The 23,474-nt window shown below is 48.7% G+C and overlaps 1 protein-coding gene across 1 annotated transcript; it reads left to right on the top strand.

Annotated features, from left to right (window-relative positions):
• The first annotated feature begins 758 nt into the window (after positions 1-758).
• On the top strand, positions 759-4,662 carry ZNF503 (zinc finger protein 503). The gene is made up of 2 exons (XM_006835931.1): positions 759-1,387; positions 2,088-4,662. Exons 1-2 carry the CDS (start codon positions 1,097-1,099, stop codon positions 3,720-3,722), a joined length of 1,926 nt encoding a protein of 641 aa, XP_006835994.1. The 5' UTR covers positions 759-1,096; the 3' UTR covers positions 3,723-4,662.
• Positions 4,663-23,474: the final 18,812 nt, after the last annotated feature.

The following is a 23,474-nucleotide window of genomic DNA, read 5'->3' as shown; positions in this document are numbered from 1 at the left end:
GGGTGGAAGAGAGGGTGGCAGGAGAGTCAGAAAGGGTGGGGGGTACTGAGTGTGAAACAGAGGAAACATGTGATCTCGGATCCTGCCCCAATCTGAGCTTCTCCGGCCGTCACGTGGCTGGGAAGGGCGGGGAACCGAGTGCACTACGCCAGGATGAACATCCACTGCCGCCGCTGCCCACCTAGCTTCTGGTTTCTCTGCCACCAAGTCTCGGGAAATCTAAGCGGGCGGGCGTACTTCCTCCAGCACCCCACCTTTTCTTACCCTGGCGGCCGCACCGCGCGGGATTTCAATTGCTGAGGAGGGAACAGTTGGTGCGAGGGCACCCTGCGCGACCTTGGAACATTGGCGGGGTCCACTCTTTCGCCATGCTCTTTCTGGATACTCCCGCAGTCTGTTCCTCAGATGCACCCCCCTTCAAAAGATTTCAGTTTGTTTGCGAGCTGGGGAAAGGAAGGACGACGAGGAGGAAAAAAAGAGGGAGGCGGCGAATGGCAAACGTAAAATAAACGTCCTTCTAGTCCACGGAGTGAAATCGAGGGAGGGGACACGCGGGGAGGGAGGGAGGCGGAGAAGAGGGCGCTGCCCATTAAAATCAGCGCTGAGAGTCCTGGCGGCGGCGGCAGCAGTACGGGGCGCGTCACATCCCCTTGACCCTCCAATCACCTCGGGCTCCCATTTGATTGGAAGGCGGCAAAGGCTTTAATCTCCCCCTCGGTGCAGCTGCTTTTGAAGTGAGTTTCCTCGCCAGAGCCCCGGCTGGACAGGCAGCGGCTCACATCGTGGAGCGCAGCGCCGGCGCGGTGCCGCAAGAGCGCAGCGCAAGGGCGCAGCCCGCGGCAGACACAGCGAGCCGCCCTGCGCTCCTGCAATCCAGCCGGCTCCTACATCCCAGCCACGGTTCCGCTGTGGGTCACCTAGGATTATTCGCTTCAATCTCCAGACGCAGAGAAAGCACGCTGGGCGCCGGTGACCGCCGCTTCAGTTCCTCCTCCTCCTCCTCTTGTTCCTGGTCCCCCGGCAAGCGCGCAGCCGGGAGCCCGCCCCACGCCTCCCGGAGCCCTCCCCCCGCTGCTCCCATGCGAGCGGGTGGGTCATGAGCACAGTGCCCTCGCTTTCTGCCCTAAGAAGCAGTAAGCACAGCGGTGGAGGCGGCGGCGGTGCGGACCCAGCTTGGACCAACGGGCTCTCTGGAAATAGCTCTGGCCCCGGCTCCTCGGCCGGCAGCACCAAGCCTTTTGTGCACGCCGTGCCCCCCTCCGACCCCCTGCGCCAGGCCAACCGTCTACCTATTAAGGTGCTGAAGATGCTGACGGCACGGACTGGCCACATTTTGCACCCCGAGTACCTTCAGCCCCTACCTTCCACGCCGGTCAGCCCCATAGAGGTAAGGACCTTTCCCTGAATCACACTTGGACTAGTACCCTGACTGCCATTCTGCGGGGTTTCTTTCTTTCTGGAACTGGGGCGGCGGTGGGAGGGGGGGGGCTGGAGTGATTCAGCTGGGGAGGGAGAGGTAGGTAGGACAGTGCTTCTGCACCTCAAAATTAGGGTGGAAGAAGGTGGAATGCAGTTTCAATGGGGACTAGGCGGCCCAAACTTGTTTCTCCCTTTGCTGTTAGAGTCCTCACACGCAGCCGGGAATGTGGGCTGTAGGCCGAGATACTGAGGGCAAAGTCTCCCATCCTCCGCTCGCCCGCCCGCAAGCTGGTTATTGGTACACACTTGACCAAGCATACTCGGAAGAATTGAGGGGTTTGTGTGATAGATAGGTACAATTCTAGGTCTAGGGGTTGAAAACCAAAATATTTTGTATTTCGTAAATCCAGTTAGAGCTTGGAGAGAGCAGGAAAGATCGTGAATTTGAGTTGGGGGTGGTGGTAGTGGTGTCTCCTGCCGGTCCCCAAAGCGAAAATGTTAGTGTGTGTGTGGCCGAGAGGAGAGGGGGTGCAGGCAAACATGCCCCTCGGAGCTGGGAGGAACTTCTGCGGGCTCTGGTGGATGGGCGTTTGATCCGTAGATGCCAGAATACTAAAGGGTTTCCCCTTCTTTCTCTTTGTGCCCCTTCCCCGTATGACCCCCCGCAGCTCGATGCCAAGAAGAGCCCGCTGGCGTTATTGGCGCAGACATGCTCACAGATCGGAAAGCCTGACCCCTCGCCTTCCTCCAAACTTTCCTCAGTCGCCTCCAACGGGGGCGGCGCGGGCGGTGCCGGCGGCGGTGCCGGGGGCGACAAGGACGCCAAATCGGGCCCCCTCAAGCTGAGTGACATCGGTGTGGAGGACAAGTCGAGTTTCAAGCCGTACTCTAAGCCCGGTTCGGATAAGAAGGAGCCGGGAGGAGGCGGAGGAGGAGGCGGCGGGGGCGGCGGGGGCGGCGGCGGGGGGGTTTCGGCGGAGAAGGCGGGATTCCGAGTACCGAGCGCCACCTGCCAGCCGTTCACGCCCAGGACAGGCAGCCCGAGCTCCAGCGCCTCGGCCTGCTCGCCGGGAGGCATGCTGCCGTCGGCTGGGGGCGGCCCGGAGGGCAAGGACGACAAGAAGGATCCCGATGCGGGTGGTAGCAGCGGCAGCAAGGGCACTGGGGGCACCTCGGCCGAAGGGGGTCCCACGGGACTGGCGCACGGCCGGATTAGCTGTGGCGGCGGGATTAATGTGGATGTGAACCAGCATACGGACGGGGGCCCAGTGGGCAAGGCTCTAGGTTCGGACTGCGGCGGTTCTTCGGGCTCCAGCTCCGGCTCGGGCCCCAGCGCACCCACCTCCTCCTCGGTGCTGGGCTCTGGGTTGGTGGCACCCGTGTCTCCTTACAAGCCTGGCCAGACAGTGTTTCCTCTGCCTCCCGCAGGCATGACCTACCCGGGCAGCCTGGCTGGGGCCTATGCCGGTTACCCGCCCCAGTTCCTGCCGCACGGCGTGGCGCTCGACCCCACCAAGCCGGGCAGCTTAGTGGGGGCTCAGCTGGCGGCGGCTGCCGCTGGCTCTCTCGGCTGCAGTAAGCCGGCTGGCTCCAGCCCCTTGGCCGGCGCTTCGCCACCCTCAGTAATGACAGCCAGTTTGTGCCGGGACCCGTACTGCCTCAGCTACCACTGTGCCAGCCACCTGGCAGGGGCGGCGGCCGCCAGTGCATCCTGCGCTCACGATCCGGCCGCTGCAGCCGCGGCCCTCAAGTCTGGATACCCCCTGGTATACCCTACTCACCCGCTGCACGGTGTGCACTCGTCGCTAACGGCCGCAGCTGCTGCGGGCGCCACACCGCCCTCCTTGGCCGGCCACCCTCTCTACCCCTACGGCTTCATGCTTCCTAACGACCCGCTTCCCCACATCTGCAACTGGGTGTCAGCCAATGGGCCGTGCGACAAGCGCTTCGCCACTTCCGAAGAGCTGCTGAGCCACTTGCGGACGCACACGGCCTTCCCCGGGACAGACAAACTGCTGTCGGGCTACCCTAGCTCGTCGTCTCTGGCTAGCGCTGCCGCGGCCGCTATGGCTTGCCATATGCATATCCCTACGTCGGGCGCGCCGGGCAGTCCTGGGACGCTGGCGCTTCGAAGCCCTCACCATGCGCTGGGACTCAGCAGCAGATACCATCCCTACTCCAAGAGCCCGCTCCCCACGCCCGGCGCCCCGGTGCCAGTGCCCGCCGCCACCGGACCCTACTACTCCCCCTATGCCCTCTACGGACAGAGACTGACCACTGCCTCAGCACTGGGCTATCAGTGAAGGCTGGCTGGAGGGCTAACTAGGAGAGAAAGGAGTTTAAGAGAAAGGAGGAGCCGAGAGAGGGGATGAAATTCTGGGGAGGGGTGGGAACAAGGTCGAAGCTGCAGACACCCGTTCATGAGGAAGACCCGGGTCATGAAAAGAAAAGAAAAAAATTATATACCTTTATCTATCCGAAAACAGTGAATCAAGACCCGGTGGGAAACTCCCCTTTCCCCCCACCCCTTACCTCCCCACTCAAACTTTATAAAAGTTGAAAACAATATCATTTGACTTTTTATAGGAAAAAAAAAATTGAAAAAGTGTTCACCTTAGGACTGCGTCGGTGAACACTGGTATTTATTTATGTTAGCTCCAAGCGGACCCGTGGTTCAAAAGTGCATTATTTAGTTTGAGCTCCGTAGGTAAAAAGGAAGAGGGAAAAAATATTGAAACTTTGAGGGTAAAGATGTGGAAAACAAGCCCTCCCGTCCCTTGTAGATTATAAATAAAAACAAAACCACCCCAGAACTAGAGGTCTTCTCTTTAATGTTACTTTAAAATTGCTATGATTGTATTGTACCATTCTTATTTAATGTCTAATGAAACACAAATTTACATGCATGTTTGTTACAAAAAAAATGAAAAAAACAAAACAAAACAAGTCAATTTGTCAGCTCTGATTTCAAATTGCAATTATTTTTAAGGTATATACCATCGAAAGAGAATGGGTATTTTTTTGTATGTATTCTGGAAGAAAACAACAAAAAAAAAAAAAAAAAAGAAAAAACAATTCTGTTCCAAAACCTCATTTGCCTTATTTTGTTCTTTAAAAGGAACACTTAACTCTTTTTAATTTTTAAGTCCACCCGCTGAGAAGGGGACAAGTAAGGTTTACGTCATGTACTAAAATAATGTATCGCTTTAAAGATTAAAATTCCGTATATTTGATGTATTAAAAGGGTTTTACTTCTTTTTTTTTTTTTAATTTTTTGCATAAAGAGGGAGAAGAGTATGACAATTTCGGCACTGGGTTCCCCGGTCCACAGGTCTACTTCTTCCCAGGACTGTGGCCGCATTTACGATCGTTTTCTTGAGATTTCTGGAAGGGACACACAGGCTTCAGGAGAGACAGCTGCCGTGGGACAGACCTTGGGGAAAATAGTTTTTTAGGTTTGGTGTGTGTGTGTTTTTTAAGGAAATTTTACAATTTGGGAATTATTGCTTATTTCGTTTTTATTTTTTCTCCCAGCAGCCGTGTTGTTCAAAGTGAAAGGGGGAAATAAGAGATTTTTTATTTTGTTTTAATTTCTCCCTTGAGATTTTTGGACGATTGGGTTTCGTTTTGTGCGAAACAGGCCAGGACTCGCCGCTCGGGCCTCCGCTACCCGCTTTCCCTCTCTTCCTAAGCATCCACTGCCTTGGGTGGGCAGTCTGGCTTGACTTGGGGGCAGAGGGGCTCTTGGGGAACCTGTTTCCCGGCATCTGGGAAGAGCGCGCCTGAACTTTCTCTGTCCCTTGGGGCGAAAAGAATTCTCTCTCCTTTTCTTCTGGCAGCCAAGTGCCGGAGGATGCCACCGCCAGCCTGACTCGGGGCTACACCCCCTCTCACATCCCTCCAGTCTGGACCCGCGGTGACCCGCCGCGTGGCTGCTTTTCCCTCTCCGGTTTTCTCCTCGGCGGGTGCTCTCTCCAGATCCGCACCGCGGGAGAGTGTGCCAGAGCACCGGACCGGGAAGACCTTTCAAATGCGACCCTGAGGAGGGTCATGACGCCCATTTGGCCTCATTGGGCGCCGAGTACTGTTCTGGGCTGCGAGCTCCTCTCTGCAAACGTAGGCTTTGCACGCCGCTCCTTCTTCCTAACTTTGGTTTTCACGCCGCGCCTATAGTACCACGCAGGAAAAGGCTCTCATCTTTTTTCTTGGCGGAGGGTGGGGGCAAGCTATCTAAGGTCCGTTTACCACGCTCCCCTTCCTCCCGCACAAACACATCAGCCCTGGGGGCTCGCAGTCCCGGGTCCGCGGGAGCTCTGGGCTCAGAGCGTGCCTTTCGTAGGATCACTGGGCCATTTCTCAGCGCGAACCCCAAACTACCCTCTCCCCAGGGCCAGACCGCATTGGGTTCTCCGAACCCCGGGCTTCCCTCCGCGCCCCCGGGGAGGGTTGGCTCACGAACGCTCACTCGGCCTCCCGCCTGGGGCCTGGGACAACCGCGCAGCCCTGGCCGCCATTTGCACGGGGCTTGGTGACTTTGAGATTTTTCCACCTTCCTCCCAAGGCCAGCCTGACGGCTAAGGAGCCTTCTCCCTAGACACCTCCCGGACGCCGCAGGGACTCCCAGGCTGCCGCCCAGAGCGGATTTGGTAGAGACTTGCGCTCCGCCACCGCCTCCCCGGAGGGGGCAGCCTCGCGTGTCGACCCTGACACCTCGACGCCCCAGACGCCGGGAATGGGAGCTAGTGAGGACTCCCGCAGGCGGCGTCCCAGGACGCCACAACCCCACTGCCACTCTTGTGTTACCAGCAGGCTGTTGTAGGCCAGGCTGGGCCTAGCTACTCGAGAATGCCTGACGGCTAGGCGCCTGGTCACACTGTAACAGACCAGGTGGGAGGGGACGAAATTCGCGAAGGTCAAGGGGCGAGTGACCCCAGTGCCTGAGACTCTGCTCACTAGCACCCGCTACACGCCTTTGGACACTTGGACCCTGAGCAGATTTTACTCTCCTTTGCCTCGGACAAGGGTTCCCGAGCCACTACATCTGGCCCACCAGGTCCCACTCGGATGAGGAAAGGTTCAGAAATTCCTCCACCCTAGGATTCAGCCCTGAGACCCGCAGGGAAGCGAATTGGGGATGTCTGGGCCTTCACGCACGCCCCATTCGTCAACATGAAAACAAAACCCCCGGGGTTTTTAATACGATCCGCTTCCTGGAGGAACTAAGCAGAAGCAGCAAAATTCCAGAGTTGTGGAAATCAGGGGTTCGGCAGAGAAAGGGCGCCTGGATGTTTTGGACGTAGCGAGTCACCCTGGGCGCAGGGTTACTGAAAAGAGGGTGTCCGTGTTTGCGGGAGATCAGGCCTCATCCCAAGGACAAACGCCCCTCCCAGTGCCTGGGCTCCGGACTCTCTCGCGCTTTTTCCTGCACAGCCGCGTGATTCCCTGCGCACTGGCCGGGGGCCGCGGGAGGCCGAGCGGAGCGCACCGTGTCCGCCAGGCGGCGCTGTGGAGCCCGCGGAGCCAGAGCTGAAAGCAGGCTGCAGGGCTTAGTGGTGATTCGCAGACCTGTCGCCTCCACCTTCGTTGGGCTTTAGGGGGCGGTGTCTGCGGCTCCTTGCTTCTCTCCCTCAGCAAACCGCCGCCCCTGCTTCTCCCTCGCTATTTCCCAGTATTTCAGAGGAGTGGGTCTAGACGTCCTGGGCCCCTCTCCAGACTGGAAGGTCCAGCAGGTCACCTTATCTGCCGTACTGATGTGGTCCCCATACATTTATACATTCATTCCCTCCTTCACTCTCTGTTTAGTCCCTAGCTAAACAAGAAATTCCTGGGTGGCACAGTTAGGAGCTCCGCTACTAACAGCAAGATTGGCAACCTCACACGAAAAACTTTGCGATTTATTTCCGAAAGATCACGGCCATTGAAAACCCTATACAGCATTGTTATTGTTAAGTGTTGTCGGGTCGGTTCCGACTGATAGCGACCCTATGTAGGGTTTTGGAGGAGCGGCTAGTGAGTTTGAACCGCTGACCTTGCGGTCCAAACCAACCTTGCGGCCCAGTGCTTATCCTATAGCGCCACACCAGGACTCCTATTTGAAGTCCTAAATTTCTCCTCTGAAACACATGGAATTGTTCTGCATAGGACATTGCCCATTCGGCAACTGTTGTGTTCGGGATCTCCCTTGCCAAGAACAGTCTGGTCTTTACACAGATGGAGAAACCGAGGCTCAGTCCTGGTAGTCCGAGGCAAGGCCAGCGAAGACAGCACAGGCCTGCCCCTCTGTCACCCTTACCTGTCCCTCTGCTGGTGACACAGTGTGCTGAGTGACTCAATGAATGCAAATCAGGGACATAAATCTCAGGGACAGCTTGTCACATGTCTGCCACAAGCCTGTGTAGCCCAGGTGTGCACACCCAACACACAAAAAAACAGGAACTTGTCAATAACACGGAGTCAGGGCAGCCATGAGCTTGCACACATTTACCTTCTCTTTCACACTCAGCTGCTAGATGAAAGGTTAGCAGTTCGAACCCACCCACCACTCCACGGGAGACCGATGTGACAGTCTGCCCCTGGAAAGATTTGTTGTAGGCTGTTACTCTTGTCTTGTAGAGTCGTTATGAGTTGGTATCAACTAGACAGCAACGAGTTGACAGAAATCGTTTACCTGCTCATATCCAGGCACATTTGCGTATGGGTGGCACACACGTTAACTCACACACACGCAGACCAAAGAAGGGAAGGTGAGACAAGTGGAGGAAGACAGATGACAAAGCCCTTCCGGTTGATATATTCCCTGTGCTTTGGAAAATGTGTAAAAGCTTTCCCAAGGGCGTGGCCTGACCCTGGGAGACCATTTTCAGGTCTCTGTTGCACAAACTGGTTCAGGGCTCCTCACTTACCTGGATGAGAGGTCCGACCTTGCTCAGAATGACTGTCACACTGCTATGCCCTGTCATGCTGCAGCGTCCCAATTAAACTTCAGAGCAATTCGTGAGGGTTTTAGAAAGCTTACCTCCAGTGTACAGAGAGAGAGGCTCAGTGGATGATGGGCTTCATAGACGACGGAGTATGCGCAGGAGTGTCTCTCCTTAGCTTTTCTCACCTGAGGAAATTTAGAAACCTGAGAATCAGACTTGTTTTTTTTTTTTCAACTGGGTAAGAGGGGGTAGACAGTTATGTTTTTAAGGCCTCTGTCTTATTGTTATTATTTTATTTTTTCATTATGGATATTTCCAAACACACAAGGAAGAGAAGAGAAGAGTGTAACGGACCCCCGGAACCCATCACCAAGCCTCAACAACCATCCATTCAGTGGTCGATGTTGTTATCTCGGGGCCCTCTCACTCAGCTCACTCCTATTATTTTGGGACGAAGGTTGAGGGTCAGAGAAAATCAGGAAGACCCCCAATGAGATGGATTAACCAAGTGGCAGCATCGATGGACTCAAGCGTGGCAACAATAGTGAGGTTGGCCCAGGATCGGACAGTGTTTTGTTCTGCTGTGCACAGGGTGGGTACCGACTCGATGGCACCTAACAACAACAACGACAGCCATCTTATCATCTGACCTCTGCAGCTATTTGTCACTTTCAGCCAGGGTCAAGACCCACTAAGCTGGGACCACCTCAGGTGAGGCTTGTCGATGGCAAGGCTATTGCTTAAATTGTCCAGTTAGTCCATGACAGATCCTGGGATTTGAATCCATTTCTATCAGAGTCAACCCTATTCAAGGAGCTCTAGCGATGTTGTGGGCTAAGAACCGAGCTGCTAATCACCAGGCTGGCGGTTCAAACCCACCAGCCCTTTTGTGGAAGAAAAAAAAAAGAGGTTGTCTGCTTCTGTAAAGGTTTACAGTCCCAGAAACACTAGGAACAGTTCTGCGGTGTGCTGTGAACATCTCGGTGGCAGCAGGTTTGGATTTTATCCTACTCTGGGCTGGCGGTTACCTAAAGTCCCAGGGGTACTGAGTCCTCTCTGCCGGTGTGGCTGTAGAGTAGGTCCTGAGGGTGTCTGGATAATAAAAATATGAAAAGGCTCTTAAGCCTTTGATTCAGCAGCTGCACCTGGATACCTACAACCCAAGGGGCTTTCTGAGCGTGAGAAGAGCCGAGAGTCACGTGGGGCAGCTGGGTCACATGAGCGGTCAGACGGCCCTAAATCAAATAATTACCTCTATCACAGGTTCAACTCTGACTGTTTTTCTGGACCTCAGTTTTCTCATTTTAAAATGGGAACATTGATATCAGCCTAATGGGGGTGGTTTTGAGGTTCAATTAAATAATAAATATGAATATGCCCAACATACTGCCTGGTCCACACTGAGGCTTTAATAATGGCAGGTTTCCTTCTTTTCTCCCCCAAAGTATACTATAGGTATATAGTCATAGAGTCCAGGAACCGTCAAGAAATAAAAACACGGCCCAAAAGAACACAGATACCATCAATGAATTATAGCAACATGCGAGAGAAGGGGACACTTAGAGAAGGGCAGGAGAGACACACAGGGAGCTGGAGGGGGTAAGGAGGAAAGGAAAGGGCTCATGACAAGTCCCCAAGAGGGATACTGAGCTTGAGTGTGAGCTTTTTAGGGTGCCTTGTTAGAAGTTTCTTCTAGCATGAAGTTTCTACAAGGAAAAGACACTTCAGAATTCTCACTGACCTCTTTGCGCGTCTCTCTGTGTCTCTACCATTATTCTTTCACAGGCTTTAGAATCATCTCCTCCTTCCAAAATCTCCCAAGGACAGTTTCTGTGGTGTGGGAATTCTATACCCTCCACATCAGTAATTTTTAACCTTGTTGTGAGGAAAGGATGCAAGAACCACAGCCTCTTTTTGAGAATCGTAGCAAAGCTATAGACCCTCTCCCAGAAGTAGACATCCTCATGACTGGAGAAATAATTTTAGGAAACTCCTGGACTTGAAGATCAATCCTTGATCCTGAGGGAGATGCAAGATTGGAATATAAAAAGAACAGGGTCCTGTGGAATGTCTGGAAGGCTCTGAGTTTTCCTTTCCAAATTAATCTGACCAAATAAAAATTTCAAGTTATTCCAACTAATCTCTGATTAATTGTAATAAATAATATTTATGACAATCCATCATGGGCCATGATTAACTCATACAGCCCTCACAATAACTCCATAAAGTGGGTATTAGGAGTCCCACTTTATGGATGAAAAAACTGAGGCCCATAGAGGGCAGTGACCTGCCCAACATCACACAGCTAGCAAGTGGCAGAACTGGGATTATATTGCTGTTAGACTCCAGGGTTTATGATTTTTGTCCTTTTCAAATGTTTTCTCCACTACCTAGTAGCTTGTACCTTTCTCTACACTGAAGTCACATGTAGCTGTGTTTCTCCCCTAATTCAGGTGTCTGATCCCACCTAGTGGTTCACTGGAGCTAGCTTCCAGGAGCCAAATGTGCACAGCGCTTCCCAAATCCTCATTCAGTGGTGTTATGGTGGTAGCTTGACATCAGCCATGATGGGGGTATTTACACCATGGCCAAAAACACTACAAATCAAGTTGTTTTTTCTTTGTCCCCAGAGATCAGTTTGTTGAAAATCTACCAGCACATCAGCAGATTTACTTATTCTCATCCACTCAAAGGGCTGCAAAAAGAGGATTTGGACATAGTGTGTGTTTGATATTTGGCCCCACTGCATGTGAGCGCTCTTCCAGCTGCTCTCAGCAACTTCCCTCTCCTGGAATCCTCATCTGGTCTCATAGAGTCTGCATCCCTTTCCCCACACAGGTCCAGATCCTTTATAGTCAGCAGACTGATGAATGTGGAGGGATTCTGGTAGCCCACCTGTGTGGGGAACCCTTGTCTCCTTGAAAGCTTCTACAACCTGTCCAGATCGGCCCCTCTCACCTCAGATGCTTGGCTATTGATACAGGCAGGTCAGATCTGAGTTGCAGTGAACTGTATGGTTCATGTTATGTGTCTGTTTAGCTAGGCCATGAGCCTCAGTCTTATGTAATTATCCTCCACTGATCTAAGAGGATCAGATGTGGGATGTGGCCTCCATTCAATTTGTATGGATGTCATGACAAAGCGCACGCACTCTTTCTCTCTCGATCTTATATTTGACTTATCATCATCTGGCCTGAAATTCTTGGGACATGAGTCAGCAACCTTCCACCTGACCTGCTGATTTGGGAAATCATCAGCCCCCGAAGGCCTATGAAATAGCAGCCCCAGTGAGTAAGTCAGTCCCTGAAACCTTGTGAGTCTGAAGAAGCCTCCAGCCTAACACCACCTGACCCGTGGATTTGGGGCTTATCCTCTTCCTCACGTGCATAAGCCAGTGCCTTGAAATAAATGTATGTATATATATATATATAGTGTCCTGGTGTGGCGCTGTGGGCTAATGTGCTGGACTGCAAAGTCAGTTTGAACCACAAGGTTGCCAGTTCAAGCTCACCAGCTGCTCCTTGGAAACTCTATTCATGGTTACCACTGACTTGACAGCAGTGATCAACAACATAGATAGATAGATAGATAGATAGATAGATAGATAGATAGATAGATAGACAGATAGATAGAGATACAGATAGATAGATAGATAAAGAGAGACAGAGAGAAACAGAGCACCCTGGTGGCATAGTGTCTTACAAGCTGGGCTGCTAACCACTAGGTCAGTAGTTGGAATCTACCAACTGCTCCACAGGAGAAAGATGAGGCTTTCTGTTCCCATACAGATTTACAGCCTCAGAAAACCTCTCCAGGGTCCCTGAGTCAGAACTGATTCAGTGACACACAACCACTATCATATGTGTGTGTTTAGCTCCTTTGTGTATGTGTCTATACATACTGATTTAGCTCCTTTGGAGACATTTAGTACACAAAGTGGTTCTAGAGGAACAGAATCATAAGGATGAGTTTTCTGAATGATTCTCCAGTCTGGCTAGTCTTAAAAGCACAGGGGAATCTGCCACCACTATTTGATGGTTGAGGAGGGACCAACTATCACTATCACGGAATCAAGTATTTGTGAGAGACTAGACTCTGGGTGATTACATATTTGATACTCTTCTACAATTTTGTCACAATGAGAAACACCAGGAAGTTGATTGGTTGGCTTCACTTTCACTACACAAAGTGGTGAAAGAAAGGGATAAGCTGAAAGTTTCAGAATCACAGTTCAAGTGCTGCTTACAAGACCTGAAAGTTGCCACTTGTGCCCTGACAGAAAACCTTGTTTCTTGTAGTAATAGAGCTGATATTGCCCCAAACCAAATTTGGAGTCTATCATCAGAGTGACTGAGTTATAATGCCAGTTGAATTCCCAGCTTTGGATGGTGTCTAAGCTTAAAGAGAAGGCATTGATTGGGGAAAAAATGGGACCCTGAAACTTGGGATGGGGACATATGGTTAGATAATCAGGAAGTTGGAGACATTAAGCCCCTAACTTCTGTTGAAGCACTCCTGCATAGAAAACAAACTCCTTACTTCCATTTTTGGCTGCTAAACTGCCCTCCCCAATAAAACCATTATGAGGCCACCCTCATCTAATGAGATTAATCCATCACTACCTGAAGAGTCCATCTGAGATATTACCTGGGGTGGTACCTGCAGCATTGCCTTGGAAGTCACTTGAGGCAGATGCCTTACAGGACTTTATCGAACATTCCCAGGCCCCACCTCACCACCCATTTTTGCTTTTAGGCTTATGTTGTTGTTGGTAAGTGCTGTCAAGTAGATGCCGACCCATAGCGACCCTGTTCAGGATTTCCAAGGAGCAGGTGGTGAGCTTGAACCGCCGACCTTGCAGTTCAAATGGCTTTGCAGTCTGGTGCATTAACCCACAGCACCACACCAGGCCTATAACTAGACGTAAGTCTCAGAGAGCCCCAAGAGGCAAAGTACAAAGTGTGACCCAGGAGTAGGTACGGTCCACTAATACATAGAAACAGAAACATTTGTATGACTATTCATGGAATTGGCTATAAAGTGTGTAAGATAATGGTGCAAAGAACATGAAGTTGGGTCTGTCTGAGTTGATTGATGTGGGTCCACGACGTACGGAGTCTTCATTCAATGATTTAACTTGAGAGGTTAGAAAAGGACCGGACGGTCTATTTGGTTGGTTCATTGAACCAGGGACTAAGCGGTGGTCTACACTAAATCAAAAAATGCCATACCTGCTTTAGTATACTGTAGAAGAAGATACCTACATGCTAAGGGCAACTGGCATGTTAGAATGGATTTATCTGGCTCTACCCATAGACTCACACCTTTCACCATAATGGTGAAGAACAAATATGTGAAGGGAGAGCCAACATCCTTTTAGCCGGTTGTGATGGCTATTTTATGAGTCATATTTGACAGTGGGTACTGCCATAATGGAATTAAGACACCTAACTACAATAGGACTGATTTAACCCTGAGGTGCAATAGTCCAAGTGGCACTTACAAGGTGAGTAGGGTTACCCTATAGACATCAGAGTCAAAGCAGTCATCAAGAGTCTGATTTGTATGGGTGTGTCCACTGGGCTGCTAACCACCAACTCGGTGGTTCAAACCCACCAGCTCCTTTGCTGAGTCAGTATTGACTCAGTGGCACTTAACAACAACAACAACGGCAGTGATTACATAGTGCTGATGTCCCTGGGAATGAAATAGATGGGAAATCTAAATATTTACTTTAAACGTACAAAAGGAAGAATTATAGATCAAGTGAATAGCAGTCTAACTTGAATTGCCAGAAAAGAGAGGCATGGCGTCTCGATCGATTCCTGGTTTACCCAACAAAACACTTTGGATGAAGGGAAGGTGGAATCCCCTTGAAAAAGGACCCCACTACACTACCAAACATTTATACAATTCATCTTTCTCCCAGCCTTCCTCAAAGGGAACTATGGCCTTTTACTAGTGTGACTGTTCATTTGCAGGGAAAGGAAATAATCAGACTTTGGGAGGATTATTGAACACTGACTCTGAACTGACACTGATTCCAGATGACCCACAACATCACTATGGTCAACCAGTCAAAGTAAGGGACATATGGAGGACAGGTGATTAATGGGATCTTAGCTCAATCCTCACAAACCCATCCTTCAGTGATTTATCCAGTCCCATAGTGTATAATCAGAATAAACAAACTCAACAACTGGCAGAGCCCCCACAATGGTCCCTTTCATGTAGAATAAAGGCTATTATGGTAAGAAAAAACAAATGGAAGTCATTAGAACTGCCTAGACCTGAGGAAATAGTAAACCCAAAGCAATATGAATCCCTAGAGGGATATCAGAGATTACTACCACTATCAATGACTTTAAGGGTGCAGGGGTTGTGATTCCCACCACATCTCCATTAAGCACACCTATTTGGCCTATGCAAAAGAAACAGATGGATCTTGGAGAATGTCAGTGGATTATTGAAAATTTAACTCGGCGGTGGCTCTAATTACAGGTGCTGTTCCAGGTGTGGTTTCATTGCTTGAGCAAATTAATAGATCTCCTGTTACCTGGTATGCAGCCACTGAGCTGACTAATGAATTTTCTTCATACCCATTTTGGAGAACCACCATAAGCAGTTTGCCTTTAACTAGCAAGGCCAGTATACAGACACACCTGATTGTCCTACCTCAGTGGTATATGAGACACCTTCAAAAACGTTCATGGAAAAGTGGAATTGAAAGATAATGAATTTTTTTCATGAACTTTTTTAAGCCCCTTTGTATTACTCCATAGCCCTATGTCATAATTTAATCCACATGACCTTAATCATTTTCCCCTTCTACAAGACAACACTATTGGTTCATTACAATGATGACATTATGATGACTGGACTTAGTAAGGAGGAAATGTCAATTATTCTAGACTTATTGTTAAGACATTTGCATGCTAGAGGGTGGGGGATTAACCCAGCCACACACACACACACACACACAAAAAAATCAAAGTTTTCGGTCAGCTTGACTATGCCAGGATCTTCGGAAGTTTGGCAGTTGAGATGTAATTATCCCACATGAGATCTGATGTAATGTGATCCACTCTATGATGAGGTATGATACAAGCAGCCAATCAGTCGAAAGGAAGTTTCTTCAGGGATTTTGCCAGCTTCTAATATATTGGACACTCGGACAAAGTGTATTTGCTCTCTGCCAAGTCTGGATCTTGCATCTGGCTAGTCCAGTTCTTTGGACTTGAGTCAGAGGCTTGTTCTATTTACCTGCAGATCCTGGGAGTCATCAGCAGCCTGCCTCTGACCTGCAGGACCTACCTGTCTGCCTGCTGTCTGACCTGCCAATCTTGGTTAGTCAGCCTTGTGGCTATGTGAATCAGAAACTTCCAGTCTGACATCTAACCCATGAACTGACCACCTCTACAACTGTGTGAACCATTTCCTTGATACAAACCTCGCTTTATATATACATTGGTATATGCTTCACTGATTTTGATTCTCTAGAAAATCCAGACTAAGACAGGCCCATTTCACCTGAGTGATGTGGCGTATGAAAGGAGCCATTTCCTTTTAAAGGATAAGTTGTTGAGTTGGGTCCCTCCTGCAACTAAAAAGGAGACACAACATCTCTTGGCTCTCTTTGACTTTTGGAAACATTATATCCCTGATCTGGGTAAGCTACTCCAGTGTATTTATCAAGCAACTTGAAAATCTACTAGTTTTGAGTGACACCCAGAACAAGAGATGGTGGTACAAAAGGTTCAGCCTACTGTGGAAGCCACTCTGCCACCACTTGGACCATATCATCCAGCTGGTCCAAGGGTGAATGAAGTGTCAGTGGCAAATAGAGATACTGTTTGGAGTCTTTGGCAGCCTCCTTGGAGAAAATCCCTGCTAGTCTCGGCACATAACAACTCTCTTTTTGAGAAACCTTAGATGCTTCATGTTTAACTATGGGTTTCCAAATCACCATGTGGCCTGAGCTGTCCATCCTGAACTGAGTGTTGTCTGACTCACAGAGTCATAAAGTTGGACATGCACAGCAGCACACCATCATTAAATGAAAGTGGTATATACAATATCAAGCTCAAGCAGGACCTGAAGGCACAAGTAAGCTGCATGAGGCAGTGGACTAAATGCTCAAGGTCTTCACTCCTGACGCAGTACCGTCTCTCTCCCAATCTGCACCTATGGCTTCATGGGGAGTTCCTTATGATCAGTTGACCGAGGAAGGGAAATCATGTGCCTGGTTTACAGATGGTACTGTGCAATGACAGAGACCACTTGAAAATGGCCAGTGGCAGCACTGTAGTTCCTTTCTGGGACATCCCTGAAAGTTAGTGGTGTAAAGACATCCTCCCAATGGGCAGAACTTTGAGTGAACCTGGTTGTTCATTTTGCTTGGAAGGAGAGATGATCAAATGTGTGACTGTATACTGATTTATGGACTGTGTCCAATGGTTTAATTGGATGGCCATGGACTTGCAAGGAATATGATTGGAAAATTGGTGACAAGGAAGTGTAGGAAACAGATGTGTAGACAGGCCTCTCAGAATGGGTCAAAGAAGTGAAGATATTTGTGTTTTACGTAAATGCTTACCAAAGGGTGACCTCAACAGAGGAGACTTTTAACAATTAAGTGTGTAGGGTGGCACATTCTGTGGAAACTAGTCATCCTCTTTCCTGAGATACTGCTGTCATTGCCCAGTAGGCACATGAATACAGTTGTGGCAGGGATGGAAGTCATGCATGAGCTCAGCAATATGAACTTTGACTCCCCAAAGCCCACTTGACTTCAATCACTGCTGAGTGCCCAATCTGCTAGCATCAGAGACCAATACTGGGTCCCCAATAAGGCAGCATTCCTTGGTGTAATCAGACAACAACCTGGTGGCAGGTTGATTACATTGGACCATTTCCATCATGGAAAGGGCAGCATTTTGTTCTTATTGGGATAGGCACTCTGGATACAGATTTACCTTCCCTGCATGCAGTGCTTCTGCCAAAACTACCATCTGCAGATTTACAGAATGCTTTTTCCACTCTCATGGTATTTCACACTGCCTCAGATTAAAGGGCATACTTTACGGTAAATAAAGTGCAGTGATGGGCCCAGTCTGTACAATTGTGTGAACCATTTCCTTGAAAGCAGTACTTCTTTATATATATATATATATATATATATATATAAAGATTTACAGTACTTCTTTATATATATATATAAAGATTTATATATAAACCCTGTACAGGGTCGCTATGAGTTGATTCCAACTCCACTGCACATAACCAACAACCAACCAACCATATATATGTGTGTGTGTTGTTATGTGCTGTGGAGTCAGTTCTGACTCATAGCGACCCTGTACAGAGTTTCCAAGGCTGTAAATCTTTACAGGAGCAGAAAGCCTCATCTTTCTCCCGCAGAACAGCTGGCAGTTTCAAACTTCTGACCTTGAGGTTCACAGCCCGATTTGTAACCACTACGCTACCAGAGCTCATATATATATATATGCAAATAACTACCTCTAGAGAATCCAGCCTACTACATTAACCTTGTCCCTTAAGACTTATCCACAGGTAACCAGACTCTTCCTCCAGACCCACTGAGCACCAGCCCTATTCTATCTTCCCATCTTCTTGGTGTGTCTGGCAAACTTCCCAGTTGAAGCCAAGCCAATTGTACAACGCACATTGTTTGATATTTGTCCAAAGGGAAACCCTGATCCACTGGCAAGGATTCCAGTGTGCCAGGCCTAGAATGTAATCTGCCCTGTTGCCCTCTCAACAGGCAGAGTCCCAGGCCACAGGAACTAAGTTGGATACTAACGATTATCATTACCATTTAGTTGGCATTTTCTTTGTGCCGAGCACTATGCTAAATGCTTTATAAGCATTATCTTTTTTAGTACCAATTATACATAGAAACAGAAACATTTGTATGAATATTCATGGTATGGAGGGATGGAAAGGTCTCTGTGTTCTCTTTAAGACCTCCATTTCCCCCTCAAAGAACATCAAACATGGAGAGACACAGGGAGGGAAAAGTGTTTGTGAGGAAGACCTTGTGATCAACTGAAGTGGAGACACAGAAGTAGTGAGAGGCACCATGTCCTGTGGGGATAAAAAGTCTTCAAGGGGGGATTGTAACCATGGCAATGAAATGATATATATGATAGGATGAATGTAAAGCTAGTGTTCTCCCATGTAAACTATCACATAATTCACAATAAAACATTTTTAAAAAGTCCTTAAGAAAACTGGATAAAATGCTGGGATCCAGGGTTTCTCAGGCTCCAAGCATGTCCTCCAACCAGGCTGGGAGAGGCTTGTAGGGGAGCATTTTTGGGGGTGCTTAGGTTACCTAGGAGTGTAGTTAGTAGTAAAAAAGTGACAAAGAAGGTATGTCCATATGGCGTTGTCATGTGTAAGAGAGCTAGGAATGTATGTCCACATGTGCCAACTGTTGTTGTTGTTAAGTGCCATAGAGTCAGTTCCGACTCAGCGACCCTGTACAGGGTTTCCGAGGCTGTAAATCTTTATGGGAGCAGAACGCCTCATCTTTCTCCCGCGGAACCGCTGGTAGTTTCGAACTGCTGACCTTGCGGTTCACAGCCCAATTCGTAACCACTACGCTACCAAAGCTTGTTATGATAGGATGGGTAAATGGCTACGTCACACTATGGACAAGTTCAGGCGATGCTCTGGTGAGAGTGAGTTTGTGTCTGTATGTGTAAGTGTGTCTTGGTGTATGAGTGTTTGTGTGTGTGTGTGTGTGTGTGTGTGACTTTATGAGCATGTATCCATGTATCCAAGTGTTGAAGAGCAAAGATGTCAGAGCTTGAGGACTAAGGTGCTCCTGACCCAAGCCATGGTATTTTTCAGTAACTTCATATGCGTGCGAAAGCTGGACAGTGAATAAGGAAGACTGCAGAAGAATTAATGCTTTTGAGTTATGGTGTTGGAGAAGAATATTGAAAGTGCCATGGGCTGCCAAAAGAACTAACAGACGTGTATTGGAAGAAGTGTATCCAGAGTGTTCCTTGGAGGCCAGGATGGCCAAACTTCGTCTATCATACTTCGGACATGTTGTCAGGAGGGACAAGTCTCTGGAGAAGGATATCATGTTTGGTAAGGTGGAAGGTGAGAGAAAAAGAGGAAGACCTCCAGTGAGATGAATTGGCAAAGTGGCAGCATCAGTGGGCTCAAGCATGGTAACAACTATGAGGTTGGTAGGCTCGGGCAGTGTTTCATTCTGTTATGCATAGGGTCGCTATCAGTCGGTACCAACTCGATGGCACCCAACAACAACAATCCATGTGTGTGAAACTGTATGTAGTGTGAGCGCATATCTGTGAGTATAAGCCTGTCTATCCTATTTTCAGGAGGGAGAGAGGAAAGAGGAGCTGGGATACAAGGCCCTTGGTGATCACAGAAAGGAACCCTGGTGGTGCAGTGATTAAGCACTCAGCTGCTAGTAGAAAAGTCAGCAGTTCAATCACAGGAGAAAAATGTGGCAGTACACTTCTGTCAAGATTTTGTTGTTAAGTGCTGTCAAGTCAGCTCAGACTTATAGCGACTCTGGATGGGGTTTCTGAGAGATTATAACCTTGGGAAACCCTATGGGCACATTGGACTTTGGCCTGTAAGGTTGCTATGAGTCAGAATCAACTCGACAGCAACACATTTGGTTTTGGTTGGTGTTCTACTCCCACGACACCAGAGCAAACTACCTCTCTCAACTGTGTATCTCCTAGGGCCTGAGCTGAGGCTTCTCTTTGGAACAAAGCCCAGAAGCTTTCCAGTCCCTAAAGGCAATAAGAGCACCTCCTCCTTCAGGACTTCCTTAATTCTTGGAAGTGTGGGATTTAGCCAATGGTGCCTGGTATCCAATCCAAGGACCAAGGTTCCAGAATCCTGAGAGTTCAGGGCAAGGGTCTGGCCATGAATCAAATAGCAGTTATGCGGACAGACCAGTGATTTAGGGACAGACTAGCAGTCTATCTGGCTGAGGACAAAACACCTCAAATATCTTATCCATGTTGGTAATGTCCAGGTGTGGACTCTGGAGCCCCGCTGTCTAGATTCCCAGCTCTGCCACTGGTTGACCTAACCTCCTTCCTGATTGTCAGTTTTTTCATCCATAGCATGGGGGTGAGAACAAAAATGCCAACCTCATAGGGTTGTGAGTGATAAAAGCAGGTGCTAGCAGGTGGTTAAGAGCTCAGAAACTCTTAGGTGTTGTAAATGTAGACAGTCATGTCAGGCCTGTGGGGTTTTGTTTTGTTTTGTTTTGTTTGCCACCCTCCCCTTGTACACAATGTAGACCAACCACACCACATCAGTCTTGGTGCCAAGATGGTGGCTGTGTGGTTCACCCTCTTCTCTCCACAACCCCAGTGCCAGACACTCTCCTCTCTTCCCTCTACTTCAGCAGGGCAAGGATCCCCATGCACAGGCCCCTGGTAAACCTTGCGTTCAGTTCACTCCTCTCCCTGAGCAAAGGATAACACGGTAAAATTGGAGTTTGCTCCCAAGTTTCCCTTCTGGTTACTTGAGTGTCTCTTTTTTTGGTGTATTTATGGTGATCATCCCTGAAACAAAAACAGTGGCTTCACTGTCTAAATAATAAAGTAATTTGTTACAGCTAATTACAAAGGGCTTCCTTAATTACAATGAAAAGTCTGAGACGATTCTTACCCCCTCTCATCCCAGTGTTCCCAAAGATCCCCATAATGTATTCTGGATCACAGATTAGTGGGGAGCCAAGAATGGTCCGTGCTGGGCAGAACTGCTAAAATCCATCCCAGCAACGTGAAGCAGTGATTTATTGTGACATGGAATGTGGGACATTTCCCCAGCTTTTGTGATTGTGGTAATGAAGCTGTAAACCAAATAGCATGAAATGAGGCAAGGCCTTACAATTTAATCAGCTCGTAAACAGATCTACTGCATCAAGCAAATGACATTATTATCCATCCGAAGTAAATCATGCTAATCTCGGGAGATAAAATCAACATCGTTAATGGTCACATGTCATATTCATCAACACTAAACCATCCCCTTTGACAGATTAATCCTAACTACAGCTCCCAGGATGTATGGTAATAGGGCTTGTAGCATGCATTTCACTGCGCGCCAAGCTAACCAGCACTCTTAGGCTGCTATTACAAATAATTTTTTTATTGATTTACATATTTTAAAATGCATTTAAGGTGAGCCACCATTAAAAACCCTGTCACCCACCCATATTTCTTCCCTACATTCTCAGACTTTATTAATAGGAACGGAAAGACAAATGCAGTAAGCCTTATAAATACTTTGTTTAGGTCACTGTTAAGGATAATTAAGATTGGGGATGGGGTTTTGGAGGGGAAAGGCGAGGAACGGACAGGTGAGGAACAGAAGGGGTGGTAGGAAAAAGGTACCTTCTCGTGGGTGGTGGGAAATGTCAGCATCCTTGGCTTCCTGTTTTCTCTAGAGGTGCCAGGAATAAGTGGAATAGATTCTCACCCAAATTTGCTCCTGGAGACTTCCCATATTCCCTTTCTTTCACATCCTACCTCCACCCCATCGACTCAGCCTTATGAGTGCACATATCTGTGCTGTGTTTCGGTCATTGGATCTTACTGTATTTATTAATCATGAAGCTGACCGAGGATGAATGCTCCCAGAAAAGTGTCCACTATTCAAAATGTCACTTCCCCTCAACAGGCTGTGCATTATATTGACAGGCATCCTTGCAGAGGCCCCTGAGTGATGAGGATGGATGGACGGCTGCTGGGGCAGACAGTGCTGCTGCCTGGGCTGAGTGAGTGGGTGCTCACATTGTCTGCAACCTACCCCAGGACCAGGAAAGCAGTGGGAGACAGGACTGTGACAGGAACTACCATGTGGAGACTTTGCAAGGTCCTATTTCTCAGTGACAGACAGGGCACATTTGCGGGGTTTCCTGTCCATCTGTGAAGTGGAGGGAATGGACAGCAAGGAAAAGGGTGTTCTCCTCCTTCTGAGTGACAGCAGGGGAGTGGGGTCCCAGAACCATCACGGACGGTGTACAGACCTTGCACTGCACAATGGGTATCCCCTGGAATTGTCAGTGCATTGACCCTGAGGTCGTTACTTCATTGTGAGTCAGGCCCATGTCAACCTGGACAGAAATCCAAGCAGCAGATGGATTTGGGAGGAGAATGCATCAGAGTAGAACTGAGCTCTAGTGGACCATTTTCCCTGCTGCACTGAAAAGACCCCATCCCAGCTTGAGCCAACCGAGGTCAGATCCAGACATTTTCAGACCCCCTACAACATGCTTCATTTCATCCTTCTCCCGCCATGATCCATATCAGAGGCAGTCTTTGGGAGATACAACAGGAGCCTGAGAAACTCCCCAGTCCAAGTCTACGTTTTGTAAAATTACATCTATTGATTAGACCAACTAATGAAATGATGCAGGGAGTAAATTAACTTCAGGGTTTAGGTGGCACCAAGGTCAAATGGTTGGAACCTGCTGAGCTATAAGAATCTCTAAAGATTTTGTGTCCTGGGCTTCCCATGATCCTTATTAAGGTTGCCTGCTCACTGAGGGCCTGAGAGTGAGAGGAAAGGCCGTTCCTGGAGTTGTTTGTTCTGAGTTGTTATGGTTCTAACATGGAGCACTCATTAAAACCCGGATTGCTGGGCCTCACCCCAAATTTCATAGACAGCAGGTATAATGTGTAATACTTAAGGTTTTATGTCAACTTGATGAGGCCAGGATTTCCAGAGGTTTAGCTGTTGGGATGTGCTTATTCCCATGGTGATGAAACCTAATACAGGCATAGCTCTATGAAGAGTGGCTATGAACATTGAAGGGATGCCTCCCTGGAGGTGTGGCCTGCTCCCAATATAAGGGACATGCAGGAGGGATGCTCTCTCCTGCTGTAGCTAGACTGTGTGACCACAGTTGCTGCCTCCTGTAGGGTGAGGCAAGAAAACACTCTCACAAGACAGAAGGAAAACAAACAAAAGCAGCAAACAACAGTGGAAAAATTAAAAAGGAAGAAGAACATTTTCAAAAATGACTATTCTTTTTGATCCACCAAAATACATAATGTCGGAGAACAAACAAGATGGCGGATCAGGTGGACGTATAGCAGAGAGCTC

The sequence above is a fragment of the Chrysochloris asiatica genome, unplaced genomic scaffold (assembly GCF_000296735.1).
Source record: "Chrysochloris asiatica unplaced genomic scaffold, ChrAsi1.0 scaffold00020, whole genome shotgun sequence".
Lineage (NCBI taxonomy): Eukaryota > Metazoa > Chordata > Mammalia > Afrosoricida > Chrysochloridae > Chrysochloris > Chrysochloris asiatica.
This window is presented reverse-complemented; position numbering and strand designations above follow the sequence as displayed.